The following is a 15,934-nucleotide window of genomic DNA, read 5'->3' as shown; positions in this document are numbered from 1 at the left end:
ATTACTTGTTCAGATTCCTCTTTTATTCAATATGTTATTCATACAACAACTAATGATCACTACATAACGTAACATTTAGGGTTTCTAAAATCGTATGAAGTGTTCAATCGGTTTTGCTACAAATTATGGTGTATAAAGACTTGTTCATAATTTGAAAAAGGCATTTATATACAATGTATTGCAAAGATGAATTATGAATAGATGAATAACTATTGGTGATTACTGTAGAAACTTTTACCTTTTCTTAACTTTTACATGGCTGAAATGAATTGCACTTACATATATGCAAGTCCATAAAGTAGAGCAATATAATGCATGGAATATTTAGACTTAACACCATTATGATTCAAATATAATCATTTCTTATTCACAAAATTAACATAACTTTTTTGACAAGGTTACATGAGAGATGAAATAACATACCAAATACCCTCAATATTAGGACTAAAGAAGAAAAATGTAATAGAGGGCAGTCTCCTGCTGATTGATTGTGTATACTCCATGAACACATGCACTTCATTTTGCCTGCAGTGGTTTCTTTCTCTACACATAAACCTGTTACAGACTTAATGCTTCAACATCACCTCTACACACAGGAATGAAGACAGGAATAAACCAATCTTCCACTGCAGCTGTACGGAGTATCCTTAGAAACCAATGTATTTGCGATAAACCTCTCTATACCTGATACAGGACAGTCAGTTTGTAGGCCACATACATAACCCTCTGATGTTAACAAATGTACTAAGGTATTTCTATTAGTTTACATATGTTTGTGGGGTATACAGCTCTGGTACAATGAACATACTTTAGCAATGATTTTGTATAAAATTCTGATGAATTATTCATTAGCCTGATATGTCAGAAGCCACATCACATTCAATAAAGATAGTACAAATGAATGAGACTCCCTCTTTCCGAGAACACTATTGTGTTGAATATTATCAATGCAGTGTACTAATTTCAGGCACAATACTGCCCTCCTCCCCCCCCCCCCCTCCTCTGCCCATACTTCTACAAATTACAATTGTTAGACATTGAATGAAACAAGAAATGAGAACTTCATTTAATGTAACAAGCAAACCTGTTATATATTTGACAAACCTCCACAATTTTAACACAAATCAAGTAACCTTTAATAAAACATGAAAAATGGCTATAAATTTTCGATAACAAAATGGTGATGAGAAAAGTTCCTAATGGCTACAAGGTTGACATATTAACTGAATGCTATACACCAAAGTATTAGGTTTAAAAATGTGGAGGCACTTGAAGTAATTAAGATAAAATCTTGAATTATTTCCAAAGTAAAAAAAAATTGGTCATGGTTAGTATCCTCTCCTCAAACCACCAAATACCAAACCTAACATCTCCCTATTCCAACATCATGCCTCCATGCTTCTGCTATCTTCTTAATACCCTTCTTATCATCTAACACCCTCCCTCACCACTTCCAACCCCTCCCGCAATCCTTCCTCATTTATTGTTTATGAAATGACACTAACAAGTATCATAAAACTTTACCTGTAATATTTCTAGTTGTAATTATCCTTTCACATACCCCACAATTACATTTCAAGGTATTTGCACATTGGAACCTAACATCTTCTCTTCGGGATTACTGCAGTTAGTACATGGAAACTGTGCACCATTTACTTATTCTGAGGATGAAAGACAAAACAGATGGATATTAATGGAACAGCTGATTGAAACATAGCATTAACTTTTAGATGGTGAGGGTAGGGGGGGGGGGCACTGTCCTCCATCTGGTATGACCTCTTACATGTCTGGCATTCTTAATGAAAGGATTTGAAGTGAAACTAAAAGTTTAAATGTTTACAGGTACACAGTTTTAAAACTACTGAAAAGTTGTATGTGTACTTGTACCTATCTCCATCCATGAATGTAAATGTATGCACAAATTTATAGTTAATTCATCATTTCTAAATTTAAACTGACTGCACATTCATCAGCAAGAATAATGAATTATTTATGCTGCAGGGAAACTTTAACCAGAATTGGCAAGTTTGTTAAACCAGAAAGCCAGTTAGCTTTGGGATTCCTTGCCATACATTTTGCTCAAAACTAAAAATACTGTTACTATCTGACTAATGTAGAGCAAGTGAATTAAAATTTGTCCAAGAATTAAGTGAGAACCAGAAAAGATTTGTAGAAATCCCTTGTGGGCATCAACTATGTCATTCTCTCATCAGGATTTTACAGTACAAAAATTTAAATAAATATGTTTCAATATCCAGAAAGAGCAGTTTTCCCTATGTGAAATATAAACACATTTGACCAACTTTCAGCTAGCAAATCCCTTTAAGAAGTGTTGCGAGTTACATGACATTGTTTATACACTAAGACACTTTTGAGAAATGACCAATCGTTCTACCATTTGAGATAACCTATTGAGATATCCTGTATGGACTCTGGAAGCAGATTTCATTATCTGGATGCAAGGTATATTTCATTGAAGACCCATGGAGGCCTCTTAACAGAACTAAAATAAACAGAATTTGACCAAACTATGTTCGTTCACCAAATGTAATCATAGCATTGGAGAATATACAGATTAATTGTAGCTTTAATTTTGGAGCTATCGTGATTGAATTTGACCAAACTATGTTCGTTCACCAATGTAATCATAGCATTGGAGAATATACAGATTAATTGTAGCTTTAATTTTGGAGCTATCGTGATTGAAAGGTTTTCAAACTTTGATGCCTGTTGACCACATGTGACCTTTGACCTCTACCAATTCAATAGAATTCTGGCACTTGCCAAGCTGGATCTACATACTAAGTTTGAAGGTCAAGAAAAGATGTACTTGTGTTACCGTGTTTACAAGATTTTCAGACTTTCACTTAAATGTTGACTGCAAATGACCTTTGACCTCCACCAACTTCAATAGGGTTCTTGTACTAAACATTCTGAATCTGTCAACCATGTATGAAGTTCAACAAAGTTTTCAGATTTTGACCTCTATTGACCCAAATGACCATTGAACTTCACTGAAAACAAAAGGCTTCTTGTACTCAATATGACAGATCCACAGTATGAAGTTAATCCACCATGAACTTTTTGAGTTACAATGTTTTACAAGCAAGTGTCACATACATACACACACACACACCATTATCATCACATAGGTTCCTTCTGCCTCCGGCAAGGAATGAAAATCGTTAATGACTAACAACCAATGTCTCATTTTCTTGAGTTAAGGTCTGACCAGAGGGTCAGCCGGAGAGGGAGGGGTATAGAAAACATGGGATAAGTTGTTTGTAATCATTTGCATAATGTTGGCTTACTAAGGAAACAATTAAAGTTACACCTAGAGGGCTGAGTGACATAACTGTCCATTGTTCTCAATGCCTGTGGATGTTTTCATAAATACTCACCTTTGACCCGGAGGGGTCTTTCCCTCTGTTCTTTCTGTTTTCCTCATCCTGTTGTGATATAATCCCAAACCCAGATTCAATGAACATGGATGGAATGTCTTTACCAAAGTAAACCTTCTGAGTGGTTGCTATGGCTTGGTACTTCATCATTTCTAGGTACTGAGGAGTAAGTTTCACCTGCAAAGGAATAGTTTCCAACAAAATGAGATCACATGTGAAAAATTTTTTTTAAAAATCAGGAGGTTTATAGAGAGCACACTAATCTAAACTACATGCCACAGATGAAACATTCAAATTATTTCATACAATCTGAAATCTTTTATCTTTGGGTAGGTAATAGGGACAAACCAAACAACTGATAAAACTTCCAAAGAAAAGGTATTCACTAAATAACAAGATTGAAAACAATCTACTTCCAAACCAATTTCTCCTTCATTGTAGAAATAAGTGTGTGTGATGAGGAGGATTCCGGAATAACACACCCAGAGGCTTTGCATGCACAATTACAATGGCTTACAAACAAACATCTGTAATTTCCAATTAGTTTCACTCTTATAACTAGTGCAGTGGTCTGTACAAACTATGATTTCTTATCACCTCAAAGTGAAATGAGCCGGTAACTATACTTAACAGATTCTTGTATGCAAACTTTGGCATGCTACATAATCTGTTGAAAGTAATATGTATGTAAAGTGTGTAATGGATGATTTGAATAATTTTGCTCGAGTCACAAATATGAACTAATTGTTTTCCAATGGGAAGGGTTCCTTATTGTATCAGTAGGGTCAAAAAGATATGGATGACAAATTATTGTGTAGATTGCTTTGCCTAACTACAATGAATCAATCAAAGTTTACATTCAGTAACGGAATAAGCTATCAGATTAGACCAGCAGTTAGTTAGACCAATGTGAATTCCTGGCTACATATTTTAAGTCACAGACTTGTGAAGGATGATGGTCTGAATGAACAACCTACAAAAAGAACAAGTTTGATACACTTACATTGTTTGATTCTGCTTCTCTCTGTGATTTATAAAATTCAGCATCTGCTCGTGCTCTTTCTTTTGCAAGATGAGTTTCATCTGGAAAGGAAGACCATTGATTACATAATTTGGCTTCCATTTGATTTGTCAGCAATCATGCAGGAGAGCTTTTCTCAGTCTCTCAATCAACCTCATCTCATGCTTTTTGGTTTTTATTTGTACTTCATAACTGTAACCTGCTTCAAAATACATTGTATGAGACAAATCAAGTTGTCCCCAGTCTTTAGAAAAGGTTGCAAGAAGTGTGAACTCCCTTTTAACCAACCAAAGAATGTTTACATTAAATACTTATAAACAATCCTTTTTAAGATGTAATCTGACACAACTCTTGCTGTGGCCTTGAATGTACCTTCTATTTCAGATATTCTCTTTTCACTTTCTTTTTCCATGATCTTCTGTTTATAGGTGATGGTAGCTACTTGTGACAGCTTCTCTGCTTCTATCACTGCTCTCTTCCTGTCCGTCTCCGCCTCTTTTTCTACCACCTTCTGATGTTGTACTGCAATCAGAAGCATCGTTTTCTCGTTCTCCCTGAAAATTAAATAAAAAAATTCATGGTAATAATCTACACATTGTCTACTTCAAAGACATAAAGCCTCAATTAATGCTTTCATGTTTAGGTGGACAATCAGGAATTATGTGTTATCCACAAAAAGTGGGAACTGATTTATGATAATTGAACGTCAGGATTTTGTCAATACCTTAGTCAGTTTTCGATGTTCTTTTCAACCTCTGATCCATTTAGTATTTTAACACTTGTAATTGAGATGACAAGAGGCCTTCATGCTGTATGTTAATGTTAGCAAAACACATTTCCTTTGAATTTTTGGATTGAGAGCAATAAGTTGTATTCGCTCACATGTTGAAACTATATTATTAACAGATTGTTAATAATTGAAATGATCATTGACAAATGAACTATTAGATATTTTGCATGATAACTGAGTGCCATCATCAGCATATTTTGTGACTGAGAGATAATTGTAAGATTTAATTTTTTCAGTGTATTTAAGTTAACTTCCTTCATGCAAGAATGACCTGCAGTGACCCCTAAACATATATTGTTCGACATGAGTCACTAATGGTCAAGAAATTATGAATAATTTTTATAACATCCCTGCACCTTTGTGGAATGTGTTGTGCATATTTTCAAATAATGGCCAAGCAAATGACATTCAGTCTTAATATGGACACCTTACAGGGTTCACTTTCCAAGGATTATTGTTTCAAAAGTTCTTCAGAATTAATGAACAATTGCATGAGTAGACTTTTGATGCCAGCCAATTGTATACCATACAGGCTAAATAGCTTTGGTAGTAATCTTGAGCCAAATATTCTCACCACCTGTGTTGTATAAAAGCAAACCTTAAAATGTTTGTCACTAAGGTTAATGGTTTACTTACATCAGCTCATAATTCTTTCTGATAGTTTCTGGAATCTTGGGTTTTGTGACTCTAACAGCATGGACGGTTAATCCAGGAGCCATCTTGTTCAGGTCTTCCTGAAGGGCCTTCTTGAGATTCTCATCAATTTGATCTATGAAAATAAAAGTACATTAAACATGTATCATTTCTTACATCAATATTTGCTTTGTGCATAGAGTAATCCATAACTGATCCTCTTTGACTATTCTGAAGAAAAAAAACAGATAATTTATGAGTACTTACCAAAAAGCTCAATGTAAACTTCTTGTAGATTATGTGAGCTGCAGAATTGATTCAACTCGTGATGGACTTTGTTAAATATTAATGTCTTGTCATAATCAGCTGTGTACTGTTTCACTGTTGAATGAACTGTTGGAAATAAAACGATAACATGTCAGTGCTCACTGAACAGAGCTACATAATGGGTTATCCAATACACATGAAACTACACCACTATACTGAATGCTTCATTACCAATGCTTAATAAAAAAAACATTCACTACAACCAATAAACGCCTCTCAGCCCTAACTGAAACTCACTGAGCTATATAATGGGTTATCCAGAGATGCCAACCTCTTGACACAAAAAAACAGACTGAATATCCTAAAAAATCAGATTTTTGAGAGAAAAATCAGATTTTTGCAAAAACTCAACACTACCACTGGCCCGTTGGCCCGGGCCAGTAAAATGTCAGAAAAATGTTTTACTGGTAAGAACGGGCAAGTAAAATGTTTGCTTAATCAATAACATCTAATGAGAAAATTGTAAAGCATCTGTAATAATTCTTATGATGCAAAAAGGGTGTTTAAATGCATAATGAGAATAATGATACAGCTTAATTGCTTTCATATTTTGGGCCAATGAGAATTTGGTTCAAGCCAGAAGCAGAAGTGAGAAAAAAATTACTGTATAGACTTGCATTATACTCATGTAAATATGAGCCACATTCCTGTTAACTGACATTATAAACCAATTAAAAGAAAAAAAGTGTCAGATATTTCAAATAATCAAATATGAATTGCAGCATGTAGCAAGATTATTGATCAACTATTAAAAAAGAATATTAATAAAAAATATTTTTAAAAAAACGGATTTTTTGTTTTTTTTGTTTTGTTTTTTTTGAAAGATGAAAAGTCGTATTTTCAAGAGGCGAATCGTATTATCGTATTTCACTTTTTTTATCGTACTAAATACGATAAAATCGTACTGGTTGGCATCTCTGGTTATCCAATACACATGAAAATACACCACTAATAAACATTCACTACAACCAATATACCACTCAGCCCTAACTAATTGAACAGAGCTATATAATCAACACACACACCAATGCTTCATTAAAAGCATTAACTGCAACCAATAATCCACTCAGCCCTAACTCAGCCCCAACAGAGCTTATAATCAACACACACACCAATGCCTTTTGACAAACATTCACTACAACAAATAAACTTTTTATTTTTGGTTAGAATTGAAAGCATCAATCTGTTACAATTGCCAATATTGATAAAGATACACCTCCTATATTATTTTACAGATTCCATAATTTCTTCCCTACATGATGTTAAAGATGACCTTTGATCCACTGCACTTAAAGCTCCCTCATAAATTGAATTGGTAAACTGTGTGCATGTCTCTTTGAAAAAAGAACAATTAGCAATTAATGACCTTTGACCTATAACCTATTATTTTTGTCATGATTTGTTCTCTCTCTTCAATCATCCTTTTAACCAACTTTCAGTCAAAATCCAGTCAACTCAAATCCATACAATCAATCCAAGAAAATCAACTTTGGGCAAAATACAATTAAAGACAATAGTCTGGAAAGAATACCACATTAAAACCATGGCCTTTCAACATTAACTCATATTCATTCATACTTTTCTTGAATCTGAATGGTCGTTGTCGTCAGCTGACCATGCATTAACATATGGATAATGCACGGTAAACTCACTGGCGGTCAAGATTAGTTGCACAAAAAAAAAATTGGATCCTGATCCCAGCTAGCTGCCTACGCTAACCCCAATTTCTGAGAAAGCTAGCTTCCTGCCTTAAGTGTACTTACCATAGGGTGCGAGCAGCTATCATAACCTCATTTATTATAACCTCTGTTATTAATACTATGGCATTAAGCGGCCATGGAAACATAAGTAAGCCTAACATTAGTAATATCAGAAGTTATTATAAAGACACTTATACACCACAGTTGACTAGCCAATGTCAGAACACCGTCTAACTGATAGGCCTATGCCTATCGTTACTATTCGGGAATACAGCTCAGCAAAATGCATCATTCTCCAAAGAAGGAACCTGTTTCCATCTGATCAAATGTTAAACCCATTGCACTACAAAGTTAACTGTTTGTTTAAGAACTTTCTTGATGGAATTGTTCACATGTGTTTACAACTCAACAGCAGCTATATATATATATAGCTAATTGCACAGTATAAAGTACAGTATGTACCCCACAATGACTGTTAAGTCACTCATTGCATCACTGTACATCTGGACATGAATACTTGGTTTGTGTTGCTATGCCAATTGGACACAGGTGCACTACACCCTTGTGTCAGATCGTTATGCTGTACTACAATGAAGTGTTGTTCAATGTATAGCCTAATTGTCTCCATTCTTGTTATTTTATTTGCAGAGCAATTACATTGTTTGCAACTTTTAAGTTTTAACTATAATAAAAGTAAAGAAAAATGAGGTACCCTTTTGAGACAATTGCTGTTTTTTTTTCTTTTAAAGTCGTTAGTAAATTGTAACGTTCTGAGATGCAAACTAATGTTTATTTATCACTCACAGGGGAATAACCCTATTGCTGGTTGATGCACTCAGCCTACAGCCTTGTCCATCGCTTGAGTAATATTCCTGTCACTGCAGTGCATTATCATGCGATAAACGCACTGTAAACCGTTGATTAACCTCTAATTAACCACCTTAAATTTAGTCTGATTCTATGCTCTGACCTCAGTTTACCTCATATCACCTTTGACCTTCAATAACAAAACATTAAGCAACCAAGAATTACTTAGGAGCATCTGCACGCAAGGTGTGACATTCCCTAACTACATCTTGTCTTACTTAGCTACATTGTTTCTTAGATGTATATTCTGACTGCCACCGATAACGTTCCTGCCTAGGGACATAAAGTTGGGTCTATCAATGCCAGTTTTTGTCCTATGTCTTTGTCCTATATACGACATATCAACTCTATCACAATGGCAGTTATAAAAATAAACTTTCAGACTGAAGGTTTTTAAAGCTTCAAACTTTGCAGTTATCTTGGCAACTTTCTCTTAGGGACAGCTTCGTGACATCTCCCTGACACTGACATTTTACTTACCATGATCAGTATGTAGGTAGTTGACAACTTCAATTCGATCAAAATAGATCATAACACCTCCACTGTGACAAAAAGATATAAATCCAAGTTATTGCTGCAGAATGAGGATTAATATGAGCTGTCATCTATACGGAACCTGAAATCTGCTTTCTTTGTTTTTCAATCACAAATAAATCAGTCAATTCTGAGTGGTAACATGAATATTCATATCATGGTAAAGGGACTTTACCTGAATCTGTTTGCTCTTCTGTTTTTAAACCTACTGACGTCATTTCACCAATTAATTGATGTTTGGTAGAAAATTTATCTCACAAATCATGAAACATGTCCACCCCAATACTAGTCCTAAATCACTGAACAGGAATACAACATTTATAATTGTGATTCCTATCAACTTATTATGTAAACATTTAAAAAGTGGCAGCAGCTACATCCCAAATTAGATTTAATGATCGAGTGTAAAGTAAATTATTGCACATCAATCACAGGATAGTCACTGCCGTATCATAAAAAGCAAACCCTTTTTTTTGCTGGTGCATGTACCATCTATCAAAACTGACATTAACCAGCCACTGGGGGAATCCCTTTTTAAGGGAAATTATCTTTGTGTATGTCCATACATATGAAATATATTCGATATATGCTAATTACATACACATCATGTAATCAGACAAAGAGCATGCAGAAATATGATGACATTGACTTTTCAAGGTTTAGTTAGATTTATTGCCAAAATTAGCTCATGAACACTCAAGCTAGCATAAATATTCATGAAAATGGTATCATCTGTTTTCACCTGTTCTATGAAAGTTTTCCATTCTGTGAGTATGGACTTATTATGAATAAAATCACCAGCTCAATTAATCCATTGTACAGAACCCTTTGGCATCATTCTAAACAATTATGATTTTGGTAAAATGAATTATAAGAAAGTAAAAAAAAAACCTGTTTGGCCAAGTAATTTGTATTTATAAAGCAATGAAACAATGGAAGTATTAACATTTGAGCATGAACAGAGGAGCTGACATAATCATTAATTAGTATTTAAGTGAGTGCATTCCAGAGATTTAACATATTTTAACGGTGAATATCATGAAAATCAGAATAGCTATTTATTTTTTCTTGGATCATAACATATCACAACTAACATTCTGCCTAAAGTCATCCAACTTAAACTCACCTTTCCATTCAAGTCAGGAATAATTACAATTAAATGTGAGAAGATTGGGTCTAGCAGTGGCTAGCACCCATCAACTTGCTTCCTTAACTTCCATATAGATTGCCTTAGTTTTCTCATGTTCCAGCATATTCCATAACACTATATTTCCTATACTGTAATACACTGCATAACACACAAAGTCTGAAATTGTATTATACTGTATTGACAATATAATTTGTTGTAAAAGCAGGGTTAGTGAAAGTCAAACAGCCCTTTACAATATTTTGAACAGTCTGAAAAATGTGAATCTGTATTGTACAACAAAACTGTTTTAACATTTTAATTATTATATAGTTTGGGGGGGGGGGGGGATAGACCTATTATTCCCATAATCATGAAATACCATATAAGGAACTCCTATCCAAAGCTCATTTTCCTCAGTAAAGAAAAGATTAAATCAACCCTACCTCGTTCCACAAGGCACATTTTTCACTTCATCTGTTTGAAGTGTAGTCTGCAAGAAAAGAGTATAGCTTTTAGTACATTCCTACAGTATATACTATGTGTATTGTGTGATGACATGAATCTACATATCCACCAAAAGGGGGGGGGGGAAGGAACATATAGAAATATCAATTAAAGTTGAATAGGTATCATTATCCAGGATCATATCAAGATTGAAAGTTTGGAATTGTTCTACAACATTAAGCAAGGCTAATCTTATGATGCTAAGTGCTATGATTTTCAGAAGAAGACCTGTAAAACAACAAAATGTTGTATTGATACAAATGAGTCTTAGTTATTCTTAATGTTATATTCTTTCCCCTCAAACTTTTGAGTTCAATACCTGAACAGATCTGAAGGTAGTAAGGAATGGCAGCATGGTGTGGTAGCCAGGTGCAGAAGTTGACTTCAATAATGCACCTCCCTGAAAGAAGAAATTAAAATATTAATACAACAAATAATGTTTAATTCATTGAACCAGCTAACCCCTGTACTGTACTGAGCTAATTTGTTGAAGATTAGAGTTGTTTTACAGTGCCATCCAAAACAGATGATACAAAACTTCTCAAAGGACTGAATTGGGCAGGCGTGAGGTGAGGGTTTCAACAGCCTTGTGCTACATAACATATCTCACCTTGTAAACCATACATTGTTACTGTACTTGCATTTGCATCTGACAATATGCTTAAAATCTTGAGTAGTCTGTCTCTTTTCAAACCAATATGATGATCACTAGGAATAGGCCCAAGATGGTTGCCCCTCCCACAAGCCATTGTACAATCAAGTCAGTTCTCTTCTTTTGAATCTTCCATGGTCCTTCAGCCAACAGAAATACTTATAAAGGCAAACTAAGAGTAAGGATCCAATTGATAATGCACCCTAACGATAGGTTACATTACAGTACTTTAACAAATAATAAGAAGGGGCTGGCAGTAGCACAGAGTTCAAACAAGTTCCAGATAGAAACCTAACATCACATTCCACAATGGTACAGGCTGAAAATGTCTCCTTGGGCCAAGCACAGAAGAAAAGAGAGGGGAAATCATGGATAAGCCACATTGATATTGTACATTTACAGCCTGAAACTATACAACTTCAACCTCTTTGTGATCTACAAAGGCATGCATATCTATGAAGGCTGGAAACTTTCACCAACAACCAGGTGAAACCATACTTAAGGTTGTAGTAATGAGGATATTAAGTCTGGGAATTTATTAATATTAGTAGAAGTACTTACTCTGTAATAAACTCCAACATGGCCTGAGGGCAGAAATACAGTAAGATTCATTTGTCAAGAATATTCATATCGAAGATTACAAGAAGTTGATAAAAGTAGTAGGTTTATTAGCCTGTCATCAACAATGGGGCTTAAAACTGAAGTTAATTACCATGTGGTATAGAGGAACAGTAACATTAGACGTTTATCAAATAGTTTAACAGTTTTTTCTCTTTGAACATGGTCATGATGTTTCTTACGACAACACCCCAAAATGTATATATATCACACTGATCCAATTAAACATTGATGTTCTAACATTTAATATGCAATACAGATCATTTCCTTCTTGCTTTGACAATCTGGAGTCCTTTTTAAAGATGGTGCTTTAACTCACCTTCTTCTATTTTGTGCACGGCGAAATTCAGCGAAAACGCTACCATAGCAATAATCACTGCAATGACTGGTGCAACGTTTGCCATTTTGGGGTCTGCAATACAAAATGTACAAAATCAGAGAAAGATATGCCGTTGGTGTCCTTTCAAACCATTTAAATGTCATGACTCTCTTCCCAACTCCCACCAAAGGCTAGCCAACCAATGGCATATCCTGTATTCTCATAATTCTCATCAAGCTGTGTTATAGTATACTTGTACATTACATTGTAAACAGTTGTAGGCCAAAGATTTCTGCATACAATGAAACAGGGCTAGTAATTGTTATCCAACTCTCCAAGAGGACTAAATCTTGGTTCAGATGGCCAAATCTCCCTTTAGAGGTTGTTTATGAAATTCATGAATAGGCAAACTAAACAAACTAAATGATTCTACACTTTTCATATGAAAGTATGGAGTATTCAATGACAAACTAGTTGACAGTAAAGTATTGTTTATACTTCTGAGCTTCATCTTCAAGTTAAAAGCAATATTGTCCGGTACACAACAGAGGCCATCATTATAGATTTGCATGATCACAATAACAATATATAGTTATATAGCACTTAACTTAAAACGAATATCTCAACGCACTTTACATGGGACTATATAGTAAAATCTTAATAAGTACAAATATGAGATACATACAGAGTAATAAAGAACTTCAGTAGTCAAAGCAAAATAAGAAAAAAAATGATGAAACTAATATAAACAATGTTAAGACAAATAAACACAAGAGGAGACATTTAAGTGCAAAGTGGGTAAAAGACAAAGTGCTAATAGTAGGACTTTCCATAGATGTGGTGCACAAATATGAAATGCCCAATCACCATAAAAGTTTAACTCAATGGTTGATGAAGGCCAGGGCTTTCAATCAATAGAATATGCCCACTACAAGCCCATATCAACAGTTCACTCTGAAAGTAGGTTGGGGCGTTGCCATGAAGAATATTAAACCTAAGCATAACATTTCGAAAACGATTCACTGTTAAACTGGCAGTTAATAAAGCATTTTCAATACTGGAGTAATCAGATCATATTTTTTGGTTTGATGATTAAACGAGGAGCAGAATTTGAAAGCTCACACCTGGTTTATTTGTGATTTCCTAATTATGCTTTTTCTCTGTTTACATGTTGTTGCACTAGTTTTGTTGGTTATCAAGTCTAAATTGTACATGTTTATAACACATGCTTTAATTAGAGATTTTAAAGGGATTTTTTAGCACTTAAAATTTATATCAAATTACAAACATTCATATTTACAAACCTGCATTGTGTACAAGACTGTGAGCTAGTGCATGTGTAACTTTTCCACAGTAAGATGTTGTGGACTTAAGTTTCAACAATGCAGTGATTCAAGTAAAATATAGAGTTCTGTGGCACTTTCCTAATGTGATCTTGCTTTGATTTTTGGTGGCACCAAAATGTCCAAACTGGGGGAAAAGTTTGGAATTTTTCAAGTGCAAGAATGCACCTGCGTGCATCACATGAAATTGAGGGGGATAGGGAACTTGCCTACACAACCCCTCCCCATCCGAAGCTTCATTGGTGATTCAAAGTTGGCATGAAATTCAAAATTATGACCAAATTTTAATGTGATATAACCAGGGACATACTGTAGATTAACCATGTTTTCAAGAGGAGTGACATGCAATATCAGTTTAACATGTTCCAAACTGTTCAGGAATACATTCGGGTATGTCCTAAAGGTCACTTTGGGAGGAATCAGCTGAGCTACAGTAAACAAAAGTAGTTTTCATCAGCTTTCAGAGCCAGAGATACAGCCTGACCCTTCTCTGGATGATGTTGCTGTAGGTAGTGCATTCCAGACCAAGTCAACTGTGATCAGGTATACCAATAAAACCTGGAAGAATCATAAATGCACCCAAATTGGTCCAGCTTATTAACATTGGTGACTGTTGCAGACTTAGACCTGGTTACTGCGTACACAGTATAGCCCATATATGTGTATTACACACTGTGCTGTTGTGGCTTATATTGTGATGACTATAAAAAGTATAATTTTGGAATTTAAGAAAAAAATCATCTGTTACTTTAATAATCCGCCCGAATGTTCCCCTTCAGGGAAAGTACCAAAATGCAATAGGAGAACATCTTGTTTGATATATCAAACAGGATCTGGGTTTTTGTGGCTTGCATGTTCAATAACATGAATGGAAGTGCATGTGGTACAAAAATCGGGTCAATTGAGGCAATTTTAGACCTCTTGATGCCTCCCAGGAGCAGCAAACGAAAATTGTTTTCTCAGACTGAGTCAAGCGGTTGTTTACAAGTGACGAAAACATCAGGCTCTGATAGCAAAAAATCTTCACGGTCATGATATGGAAAATTTATAGTGCTATGAAAGGCAAGCTTTTCAGCTGCAGTGATGGGTAGCTTATGGCTAGAGAGAACTTCGAACTAGACTTAGAAACCACATTAGGTATGTGATTTAGTGTGTAAGTTAATCGGTCTTTTAATAGGCATATGCTACCTACAGGCTACAGTAGGCCTAGCCTAGATGTCATGTGTTATTAATTATGCTGTGTGTACTGTATGTTATTTGTACCTGTGTTATAGCACTGCAATTGCCAATAAACAACGTTTACATAGTACAATATATTACATAAAATAGACTCGCGCATATGACTAGGTATTTAGCTCCCAATTGACGAACAAAACTGCAGAAAAAATCGCTGGAAGTGTAAACGCCTTTGTATTTAGACTAGTTGTACTTGTAGCTTAACATAGGCCTAAGTCCGCCCAACACAGTCCTATTGTACTTGTAACTAGTTGTAATGTATGTTAGGATGTTAAGACAGCAGCAAAACTTTCCCAGGTCATCTGTGGCATATGGGAATTACTTACCGGTTGGTGCTTTTTCTTGGTCGAAATTAACTAATGAACGTGAAAATTGCAAATATACCTTGCAATTTGCTAACGCCTGGATTTGGAACTCAACACCAATGTAAAATTCGATGCACGCGAGTAAAGGAGGTGGCATGAATATGATATCTGCAATCGGTAGCCAAATCGTTCTATGGGACGCCGTCATGAACACACATGATGAAAAATCATCTACTTTAATACATTGATTGTAATACAAAGTTTTATTTGGTGAAGGGTAATGAAGGGAAAGGGGTGAGATAGAGGGAGAGGATGGGAAAGGGTTGGTGGTTTCATAAAAAAATTCTTTGGTTATCACTTAAAGCAGACAATTGTGGTTACGAGGAACTTCTCTTTCACAACCCTAACTTGGATAGAATATTTCAAAAATGAGGTTGCTCGGCTCCAAAGAATTGAATTGACTCTCAGCAGTCATACGAAATGTCAAACTGTCCAAATTACATGTTCATTTACATGGTGCGAGTCGATTGCTTTTGTGCCAAAAATATCGTAGTT

At 35.1% G+C, this 15,934-nt stretch overlaps 1 protein-coding gene across 2 annotated transcripts; it reads right to left on the bottom strand.

Moving 5' to 3' along the window:
- Window position 1: 1 nt before the first annotated feature.
- LOC139968999 (erlin-2-B-like) lies at window positions 2-15,573 on the bottom strand. Of its 2 annotated transcripts, none has more exons than XM_071973663.1 (12): window positions 15,401-15,573; window positions 12,496-12,588; window positions 12,120-12,142; window positions 11,226-11,306; window positions 10,846-10,892; window positions 9,220-9,281; window positions 6,113-6,238; window positions 5,849-5,981; window positions 4,795-4,976; window positions 4,405-4,484; window positions 3,402-3,578; window positions 2-1,661 (listed from the first exon to the last, which is right to left on the bottom strand). In XM_071973663.1, exons 1-12 carry the CDS (start codon window positions 15,534-15,536, stop codon window positions 1,653-1,655), a joined length of 1,149 nt encoding a protein of 382 aa, XP_071829764.1. In that variant the 5' UTR covers window positions 15,537-15,573; the 3' UTR covers window positions 2-1,652. The 2 variants fall into 2 exon arrangements, with proteins under 2 accessions (XP_071829764.1, XP_071829765.1); XM_071973664.1 differs by having other exon boundaries at window positions 15,459-15,525.
- Between the last annotated feature and the right edge of the window lie 361 nt (window positions 15,574-15,934).

Source organism: Apostichopus japonicus, chromosome 6 (assembly GCF_037975245.1).
Source record: "Apostichopus japonicus isolate 1M-3 chromosome 6, ASM3797524v1, whole genome shotgun sequence".
NCBI classification, from domain to species: Eukaryota; Metazoa; Echinodermata; class Holothuroidea; order Aspidochirotida; family Stichopodidae; genus Apostichopus; species Apostichopus japonicus.
This window is presented reverse-complemented; position numbering and strand designations above follow the sequence as displayed.